Below are 11,100 nucleotides of genomic sequence, written 5' to 3' on the forward strand. Positions count from 1 at the left end.
CGGACTCATAATGATTTGAGCATGGCGGCTCCTCTGTGTAAACTGAACCGTCTCTTAACGCGTTTCACTTCAGGAACAACACTGCGTCATGTGCAGAGTGAGTTTTATTCATGTGGACTTAACAAGTTAATATAATAACACGTCCTGTTGTTTTGACTGAGTTTAATGTGTGTGACCGTGAAGGCAGCACAAGCTAACAGGAGCTAACCTTGAGATTATCATCAGTAGGACAACACGTTTAAAAACATGCTAAATAAATGTTATAAATAAAGTATTGTAGTATGGTAAGTAATATTCGATAGTATTTTAACGTTGTTACCTTGTTAGCAGGCGTCAGAACTTTCTTGGCTTTACATGTCAGTTCTTTATCTTTAATAACATTTAAATAACAGAGTGGCTGAGTGAATTGTTCTTTCAAAAATTCTGCTGAATTTCTTGCCAAGTGTTTGAAATGTGTAAATTTCCCTAATTTAATCTGATATATTTGTTAAATCTGTGTTGCAGGATGTTTGGTGCCAGTTCGACACAAGTCCAGTGACAGTGATCCTTCAGCTCAAGGCCCAAACTGGTATTTGAACTCTTTGTAATTTAAATATAAGTTAAATGGGACAATTGTAATGAATAAGAACATTATTTAACACTTGTTAACCCGCTGAAAAACAGAAATGAAGTACGTATTTTAGCATTTTTAAGTTTTCAGAGCTCTTTCAAGGCTTCACAATATTATGACGATTTTTTACATACACGTTTTACTTTACTGTAGCATTGCTGTGGCTTTATAATCCAAGTGTATCATGTGTTTCTAATTGATAAAGGTATAACTGTGATCTGAGCAATAACTCTCCAATCTCTTGGATTTAGTAACGTGGACATCGGCGTGACTTCAGATGGGAAAACCTTTGTGTGCTACCACCCCACCGCCGACATTCCGTATGAATTTACACTAGTAAGAGGGTTTTCTATCTAAGATTTAAATGTTCTGTCTGATAACTAATGAATCTGTTTTTGATGACTGACGGTGAATCTGTTTTTTAAGATTCCTAAAACTCTTCCTCTGTATAAGCTAGGGCTAGCTTTTATAGGGTTTCATAATAAATCATGAATAAATTCAAGTTACAGGGTGTGCAGGCAAATGTCTCAATTTCGAGATTACATTTGTGCATGAAATTGTGTGAGGTCTCTAAAAAGAGGAAAATAAACCTACTAATTATAAAGGTTGGCCTGGGTTGACTAAATTGTCCACAAGGTGGAACCGTGAGACCACAATAACGTCAGCTACCCACACTCACACCTGAGCTTCCACTAAACATTGACTCACTTCTCAAACTGCAGTTAAATAGAAAAAAATACACCACAACAGCAACACAGATCTGAAACACTGTCCACGTGTCTGCACTCTGCTCTCACAGATGTATATCAAGTAGAAATGTATCAATGTAAATAGGCAGCACAAGGAGATTGATGGAAAATGTAACACGATTGTTGGAAATTAATATAGATTTAAGATATTTAAGAGGAAACCGTGCTGATGATGCTAAATCTTTGCAGCCTATAGAACGACCCGACCCTATCACCAACCCGGTTGAGACCCACGACCAGGTCCTGCAGGCTCGTCTCAGCAAGGAGGTGCTGAATGACAAGAAGGGGCCGACTATCGAGGAGCTGAGCAAGATGTTCTTCACCACTAAACACCGCTGGTATCCAGTAGGACAGTAAGTACACAAATAACTCAGGGCCCTGTGACACCACTGTTGTTGTATGGTTCCTCTTTAGTACAGGGATTCTTCTGGACCCTTTTCCATATTAATTTATGTATTTGCATTTACAGCAGGAAACTTGAGTTGCTCTGAAGCAGAAAGTTTCAGAAATTCAACCAATTTTTAAAACAAACCGTTGTATTCACTCATAATCCTGTTATTTTTATTTTACTCTTTAGATAAAGTGACCAACTGTATGTTAAGGGAGATATGACTATTTAACCAAGTCAAAGTGTATCCCCAAAAAACTTCCAACCTGTTGAGACCATATCTACCTTAATAAGGCTGCGAGACGCTCAAAAACGTGGATCCATGAGTTTCTTATGTGATCAAATCATCATGACAAGATAAAAAAAATAAAAGCATGAGGGGAAAATGTACCTACGTGGCTTTAAATGTTGTTCTAACTGGCACGTGACCAATAAATGAGGAGTGAGTCACTCATCCTCATTTCCACTTATTGACTCGTGCAGTTTTCTTATCAGCTCCATTATTTACGTGTGCAATAACCTTTGACCTTTTTATTATGAGTCAGAGTGGTAGAGCCGGCAGAAAAGTGTCAGAACTCCCTCTGTGGATACGGGTCCAAATTCATTCTCTCTGTTTCCTTGTTTGCAGATACCACACGAGACGCATGAAGAAGAATCCTCCAAAGGACAGATAGTTGAAATGTTTGTTTGAGTTGTTGTCACGTTGATGTATAATAAACTGTTAAATATTGACTTGGGTGTCACAAGTCTGTGAGTCAGTGCTGCTGTAAATGAAACAATTACTGTATATGAGTTTAAAATGATACTTTATTCTATTTAGTTTGGTTTGATCACTTTGCTGCTCTCGATTTTAGAGTCTTCTATATTGTCTCCCGTCATTTTTAATTCTAAATCTAATAGAGTTGGACCAGTATACCATAATTTAATATTGTATGACAACCAATCTGCTCTGACCCCATTACATTGCTGCTATTTGTTTTTTATCTTTACTGTCCCTGCAGCAGAAATGAAACCTGCACCAGGAAGGGCAGAGCAGTTAAACTATTAAACACCAGCTGTGGACTTGAATTAAATGCACCATTAATAATTGATCATGCATTTAAAGTAAATGCATCCTACTTGTTGATTTACTCTTAAGAGATAGACTGAGGGGGGAATGGCCTTTGATGCTGCTGCAGTTCTGCAACACAACAACAACCAAGATACTTCACAGCATCGGCAGGAACAAATGGAGAAGACGAGAACGGTTGATGTGTGTTGGTGAAGTTTTCAAAGTCACTTACATAACAAGATGCAGACGGTTATAGATAGATTTAAGAAAGAAAACATTAATAAAACAAGGTCTTTCCACCAAAGTCCTGAAGGTTGATATTCACCAAATTAGCCTGTGGAGAATACACAAGACTTATTTAAAACCACAGCTACAACATTTAGTCCATCACTTGTGTCAAGTTGAGGCCTCAACAGATTTGTTATGTGATTCTACTCTATTTGATCTGAACATTGAACTTGAATAGATATAAAATATGTATTGCTGTGAGATTAGATGCCCTGAGGCCAATTAGATTAGAAAGGTAAAAAAAAAAGTGAAAAATAAATTTGCACCACTTTCAAATTTTCTGCAAATTTTGGTAAGAATTTGAGCATGTTAAACCCCTTAAAAAGCCAATTAAGTTGCCTGAAAAATTATATTAATTATAATAATAATCCTTAAAATTTCAATAGGGCCTCACTCTCTGTCAGTGCTCGGGCCCTAAAAACAAAGACATAAAACCAAGTTCAGCAAATGAATGAAAACTGCAACAAATACAACATCATTGTTTTAACTAAATAAAGGAAAAGAGAAACAATGACACATTTAATAAAAATAAAGGCAGATGCGTGAGGCTTTTTATTTTTAATTAAATAAATCAAAAAATATAAAGAAAATCCTTTGATTGTTTTCATCATTTTCGGTTGGTTTCCTGATTAAATAAGAAATCGATATTTACAAGGACGTTTTAAATTGTGATTATAATATTGGGGAAACTGTCAAAGGTGTGGAGATAATCATACAATTTATATTTATCAATAAGATTCATATATGTGTTTTTTATACTTTATTACAAGTAGTACTGGTATGACATTTGACACATTCAGTTGATATTGAATACACAGGCAGCAGCATCCTCTCGCTGTGAGCAGCCACCGGAAGAGCGAGTGATCTGGCCCCGCCCCGGCAGCTCAGTCAGTCCGACCCGAAGAGAAGCAGAGTCCACGGCTAAAAATACAAGAGCTAACGCAAGATGGCCGGTTTGCCTCGTAGGATTATAAAGGTACATTTTCCACCGGACGTCGTGTCCACAGGTTAACGAGCCCGCGTGTTTGTGTCGTGAAGATCATTTCATTTCACATCGCGGACGTTGTGACGTTAGCTCGGCTCCAGCCTGACGTTAGCGCGGCTAGCACCGTTAGCTCGTCGCTAGCTAGGTGTCGAGCTAGCATCGGTGCAAGTGTTTTGTTTGTCACTTCCGTTCGCTCCCGTCTGCTCGTCGCGGTGGGTTTAATGGCTCCGGTAGCTCGGTGTTCGTGTTTGTGTCGTAGCCACATTAGCACCGGGCTGCTAATCTGTAGCCTGAATTAACACATGGTGTCAAATCGTCATATGAATGGACCTGCTAGGTCAGCTAGGCTAGCAGCTGTAGCCGAGCTGACTTGTACACATGTCCGGCGCTGAGGTGGAGCTCTGCCGTTCGCAGGTTCCGGTCATCCGAACGACCCGGGACCGAGCTAACACGTTCCCCCTAGCTTCCACTGTGTTTAACCGGACTTGGGGTGTGTGATGCTGGGGCCGGTCTCCTCCCTCCACCTCCCCGAGACTCCCCCTCGCAGGACCAGGCCCTGGCGGTGGGCGCGATCCTTTTTTTCCGCCACATCCAGCAGCAATTTCTCCTCAGGTTTTTTTCTTTAACAGCCTGAGAAGTAACGCTGACACGGTGTAAACCCGGCTGTCACAGTACAGAGAGCAATCGTATTCACATCGAGATCCAACCAGTTCCCTTCCTGTTGACTGCAGATGCACCTGCTTTATGAAATTGCAAACAAAATATGAAACTATGCCCCACTTCCTTATTTCCACTTCTCTCGTCCCCTGCCTGTCCCACTGTGGTTTGTTGATTTGCAGCAAACGTCAGGCCTTTATGAGGAAATACCTGAACTCTAATCCTCTTTAAACCCAAATATCGTATTAAAAATGGATTAAATGCTGATTTGCAGCTTAAACTATGCATTGATCAATCGATAAGACAATAGTTGTACATTTTTGGGCAGCTGTTATGATGATTTAATAATACATTTAGTCACTTTTAATCAATAACACTTAAATCACTTGTTTCATGTCTAGTGGTGTGTTTTAAGTATATTCAGCAGGTTAATCTACATATTAGTTGTTAGAAGTACTCCATAATTATATCTTATTTAAGAAATTATCAGTTCAATGTAGTGGGAAGTTATTTTATATCTTTTCTTGTACCATACTTGCCTATATACACATGTATGTGTGCACCTATTTCAATATCTCCTTGTACTAATGTACTAATACAGTACACATCCTTCAACAATCAACCGGTGTCACTTCTCTACAAACAGTGCACCTCCCTACATATAACATATATAAACATATTCCCTTCCTTGGTGTGTGAGCGACCAAACATGTTGAAATGATGTGTTTTCATCCGGCACATCCTTGATCTGTTGTCTGCCGACGCCTCCGCAGTTCTTTCTCAAATACATCAACAACAACATTGTGTGTTCTCGCTCTGACCCCAGGAGACGCAGCGGTTGATGGCGGAGCCCGTTCCAGGGATCACGGCTACGCCCGACGAAGGGAACGCTCGCTACTTCCACGTGGTCATCGCGGGGCCTCAGGACTCTCCGTTTGAAGGAGGCACATTTAAACTTGAACTATTTCTTCCAGAAGAGTATCCCATGGCAGCTCCCAAAGTGCGATTCATGACCAAAATCTACCACCCCAACGTCGACAAACTGGGAAGAATATGTTTAGACATTTTGAAAGGTAAGCAAACGCTGTACAACATACAAAGGCTGTCAAGCTGTTATTCCTAATGTGTTAGCAAACAACTACCAACTCAGATCATCCTGGGTGTTCCCTCGTATATTTGTTTTTTTGTCTCCTTTCCGGTATCGAACACCAGACTCGTCAAAGCTTGTTAATAGGAAACTCCAAAGTATCCACTAGTACACACCAGCGGTTTAAAGTGTAGAATAAGAGATTGTAAATGTGGCAGCCAGCTTATGGAATCAGATCCATGTCATACTTGGGGATGAATGAAAAGCAAACAGTTTTATTTGCAGAGAGCACTCCGCTGGGACAAAACGTCTGGAAGCAGATGTGATTACAGCCATTAAATCAAGTTCTGAGGTTGAACAACCTCAAGGTAATATCTGTTTGGTGAGAGCAGCAACAAACAACCATGGAGGGGTTGCCAGACTCGCTTTAAGATATTGAACATTGCTGCAGACTAATCTGCACTCAAGGTTTGTTGCTGTCTCGATTTTGATTCATTAGATTTAACAGAGCCTGATTTGTTTTCCATTATTATTATTATTTAGCTTTAAGAAAACGAGGATCTCAGAGCAATTGCAGTCCTGGTTGGTTCTGTCTGTGGGTGACTAGGATACTGTGGTTGCATAAGCGTCCTTACCCACTGTTACCAGTGCTGAGTCACCCGGAAGTTTCTTTCGTTTATCCATACTCCGTTATTTATGTCTCTCTTGCATTTGTTTTCTCCTCCCTCCAGATAAGTGGTCTCCAGCCCTGCAGATCCGTACAGTGTTGCTATCTATCCAGGCGTTATTAAGTGCTCCCAATCCAGATGATCCCCTGGCAAATGACGTCGCAGAGCAGTGGAAGAAAAACGAAAGCCATGCCATTGAGACAGGTGAGGAGCACCTCCTTAAATCACTCAGGATCCGCAACAATTATCTTCATCGCATATTTCCAGTTTGAGAAACGTTGACAGATTGCTGCAACCATTAGATCAGTTTAAGTTTAGGTGTTGCCTTGTTGAAAAACAGTTTTTTCTGGTTTTAGTGGAGAACAAACACCCTCTCAGTGTCCGTGTTAGTGATCTAATGTAATCTGAATGTGGCAGGGAGCTTGAGAAACTGGATGCATTTCTCTGTTTGCTGTCATTAGTCAGGAAACAATGGCTCGTGTACTGGAGCAGCACAGTTCTTTATAACAATGTCTTCACTTCAAAGATGCATTTTAAAACCAGAGGAACTGGGTTGGAAGGATTCAGAGTTTGTCCCATGATCCTCGTGTTAACAGTCAAGTAAAACAAGCAGGGACTTTCCTTGATAGTCGTGCAGTATGGATAGTATCAGGATAGTGAAATAGTTTGAACTGTTAAATAGACTTTAGTTATGTAGACGAATGTTGACGGTCATTGAAAGGTGAATACCTCCCCCGAGGCTAATGCCCTATCTTTGCCATGTTAAAGAATGTGGAAAAAATGTTCCTGAATCCATCAGGATTTTATTGAAAGTTTATTAGGTCGTTCTCGGGGTCATGCACCACCCTGCCACAACATTTCATGGAAATTGGTTCACTAGTTTTTGAGTAATCCTGCTAATAGACAGACAGACAGACAAACACAGATTGAAACCACTTTCTCTGCAGAGGTAACAAACGTGGTGTAATTTCTTCTTGGTTTATTGTGCATGACGCTTGAGACTTGAGGTTGTTACTCTTTGTCCTTTTTAGTAATAACGTTTCTTTCGCTGTCATTTTATCCATTTGTATTTAAACTACGGTAGTTTGCTTATCATTTAAGTCAGGATGCTGTTTGATAGTGCACGTCTGTGATCACTCTGCAACACTCACTTATCCTCCAGTCCTGCGTCGTCACCCCCCCACCCCACTTTCCCTCACACCTACTACAAGCATTTTATCTCTGTGTCTCCCCCCCGCAGCCCGAACATGGACCAGGCTCTACGCGGGCCCCAGCGAAGTATAGAAGAAGAGAGACGAGGCGACTGAATGTGATCCACAACATGTACTCCTAATATGTCAACATTTGAATATAACGGACACACACACAAAAAAAAACGAGAAAAGAAAAAAAAAACAAGATCATAAGTCCAAATCTATCTCAAAAGAATTGACTGATTCACTGCTGCAGACCTCTGGGTGACTTATTCTCCCCTCGAAGACGCGTTCAACGTGTACGTCTATTATTATTTTATGTTCTTTCTGTGTTGCTATTTAAAATGCATGGGCAGAGGATGGCACCCTCCCCACTACAGTCTTAAAATCACCATGCAATATGTTGTCCTGAAGTAGGCACATACTGGTACGTTTGCAAACTATACATTAAAGCTGCCCTTCTTTTAACACACTTGATTTGTCGACACATCTGTCCGTCTTTTTGCGAGAGATGACGACACACGCACAAAACGATTATGGCTGCACACACGCCACCACTTGTAAGTCTAATAAGAACGATGATGTTTCCCTTTACTCTTTTATTTAAACATTTAATTAGGGAATACAATGAGTTTTTACTTTGAACGTTCAAGCAAAAAAAGGTTAGTTGAATTTCCACACCTTTATGTCTGTGCATACGAACAATTAACAACACTTGTGTATTAAATGGGTGGTGCAGCTACTGTAGTTCACTGTCATCTCATGGGGGCCCTCTAACACACCTGAAACTCACTACACACACAAAGTAAATGTGAGATCAAGTTAATTTAAACTAAGATTATACATCCTCATATGTTTTTTTCAGCCCTATTTAAACTAACTTCACCTGAAATGTAAGATTCGTAATTATAGACTGAGGGGGAAAAACGTTTAAAACCATTTATACGATTGCTAGTGTCAATTTGTGGCCCAGACAGAAGTGATTCTTCACCTTTCACATCTAAACACTGTTCGTGAAGTGAAAGTAAAGACAGATTATTGTGAGATTCGATGCATGAGCCCCGATTGTGCTCAAAATAATCCAAAACCGACGTGTTTCAAATGTGAGATTTTGTTATTTCAGTCACGTCCAGCCTCCTCAATGAAATACCAACGGGTGGAAGTAATATTTCCTTCTTTCAAAGTATTTTTTTTGCATCTTTCAATGATCAGTCTTTACAGCCCCGGTCAGACGGTTTTGGGGAGGGTGAGCGAATCGCTTCCACACACCTTAAAATTAAACAAAAGCCGTTCCCGACCCATCCAGAAAGGCAGACTATACTGATGTGTTGAGAATGAATTTTCTTTTGTTTTTGAGACTGTAGGATTCAGAGCTGTTTTTATTTTACTTTTTTTTTATGTATGTCCATGCTATCTATGTTGCCAGTTCTCTATTTTATTTCCAGAGTTAATGAAACAGAAAGGCATGTACCAGAACCAAACTCACATCAGGACTAGGTTTTTTTATTTTTTTGTCGAGAATTGAGGTGCTTTTCTTTAAAGGGATAGTTGATGCTTTTTCTCAGAGGTGTTGTTACTTGTCACCGTGACTTTCCGAACCGGGTCTCAACCTGCTTTTGCTCTTTCTATAACGATCTGTGATGATTATGCACGGACCTCCATCGATTCCGGAGGGATTTTTGTGGTAGAACAAGTGATAACACAAATACAATATTCAAATATTCCTCATTAAATGTCCTCTGTTACAGATTTCCTATTGGCTACAAATCCGCAGTCCCTGAAAATGGAAAATCCTGCGTAGATTTATTGTTGATCTTAACAGCTTTCCGAAAAACGCTGAAGCTTTCCTTTTAAAGGTCACTGTGCTCGGGCGTTGGAGGGATCGGTGTGACTCGTCGTCCAGTAACTTTAGACCCTTCACGCTCCTCTTGCTTCTGTATGGCTCATCTGAGGGAGGACCGTAACGTTACGTTGTAGTAAAACTTATTTTCGTTTCTCTTATTCTCGCTCTTTCTCGGACTATATCGCAGGCTTTGATGTGGCTTAGATTTTTTTGTATCCTGTCCCCGAAGTATTAAATAACTGTTTTAACCGCTGCATTTACTCACGTCTGTAAGATGGAGCACGGCTTAAAAGAAGAAAAAAAACAACCACAACCGAGTTAACTTATTGTTTTTCACTGAGGAACTTGACAGCAATCTGAAAGGAAAAAAAAACAAGTCACTCACTGGATTTTTGAAGCATCTAGATCAAAGGTATCGAGAGATCAAACTGTTGCGAATCAGCTCCCCATGTGTAAAGAAGAAGAAGAAGAGTTCTGTCGGTAATTTCAGTACATTTGCATACATGGCTCTTCAAATACTCTGTAAATAAACTGAGTTGAGTAAGTACATAAGAGACTCGTCTGGTTTGTGTTGTGTTCTGTGTGTGTTCCCATAAAGGTGAAAAAATGTGCAGCTCACAGACTTAATTTATGTGTCTGAGGATCGAGTTTGCTTTGACAGCTTTTTAATGCACAGTCATTCAGTACATTTAAAATTACAGCCCATATAATCTGTTTTAGGAGGAGTTCAGTAAAAAGCATGATCGTAAAAACTCACCACAGGTGGAAGGAAGTTGTGAAATGTCCTCGAGACACTGGGAAAAACCTGCATCACATGTTTTTAGCAGGATGTTTGATCATTCTTCTCCGGCTGAGAGAAGCACAGACACTTCCACAGGAGTGAGTCATGCACAGGATACTGCAGGCTGCTGTTCATTTTACTTAATTCATGTTTTCACATTAAACGCAAAACAAAATGGAAAGAAGGTAGACAACCCAAACCAAAAGATAGACCGGCAAAAAAAAGTTTAATTATTTAAGTAAAACATTAGGTCCTGGTTTTAAAGTGATTCCCTGCACTGATTCATGCTTTCAGCCTGAGAGAAAGTGATTTAATAATGAAAACCTGCGTATCTGAGGCTCGATGGCTCCGGGCTGACAGACACTGACGTCAAAGTGAAATTTTATATTAAAGATCCTGATTTCACAGTAGGCATTTGACTTGTTTGAGTACAGAAGCAAAGATAAGCTGCATGATTTGAGCTTTATGAGCAAATTAATACCGAAGTCTGAAAGTCAATCACCAATGATTAGAGGTTGCCATAATATATGTCAATATATTTTATATTGACATATATATATATATATATGTGACACATTTTAAGATGAATTCCATCTTTAAATTCCGAGCTGCCATTTTCAAGAAGAGCAATTTCGAAAACCTAATGTTTTAGGTATCAAATTCAGGTTCAAATTCCACTTTGCAGCAGTCAATCCTGGACTACTTAATTAACTACTTAACTACTTGACTTAATTTCCCTTCGGGGATGAATAAAGTAATCTATCTATCTACATAGATTTTTTATTGTTTTCATATCCAGA

The 11,100-nt window shown here is 39.7% G+C and overlaps 2 protein-coding genes across 2 annotated transcripts; both read left to right on the top strand.

Moving 5' to 3' along the window:
• Positions 1-10: 10 nt before the first annotated feature.
• Positions 11-2,479, top strand: mrpl42 (mitochondrial ribosomal protein L42). The gene is made up of 5 exons (XM_061075806.1): positions 11-97; positions 505-568; positions 862-946; positions 1,549-1,712; positions 2,376-2,479. The coding sequence occupies exons 1-5, from the start codon at positions 22-24 to the stop codon at positions 2,419-2,421; spliced, it is 435 nt and encodes a 144-aa protein (XP_060931789.1). The 5' UTR covers positions 11-21; the 3' UTR covers positions 2,422-2,479.
• A 1,490-nt stretch (positions 2,480-3,969) lies between these two features.
• On the top strand, positions 3,970-8,148 carry ube2nb (ubiquitin-conjugating enzyme E2Nb). The gene is made up of 4 exons (XM_061070757.1): positions 3,970-4,062; positions 5,555-5,801; positions 6,547-6,687; positions 7,724-8,148. Exons 1-4 carry the CDS (start codon positions 4,033-4,035, stop codon positions 7,765-7,767), a joined length of 462 nt encoding a protein of 153 aa, XP_060926740.1. The 5' UTR covers positions 3,970-4,032; the 3' UTR covers positions 7,768-8,148.
• Positions 8,149-11,100: the final 2,952 nt, after the last annotated feature.

This window comes from Limanda limanda, chromosome 1, assembly GCF_963576545.1.
Source record: "Limanda limanda chromosome 1, fLimLim1.1, whole genome shotgun sequence".
NCBI classification, from domain to species: Eukaryota; Metazoa; Chordata; class Actinopteri; order Pleuronectiformes; family Pleuronectidae; genus Limanda; species Limanda limanda.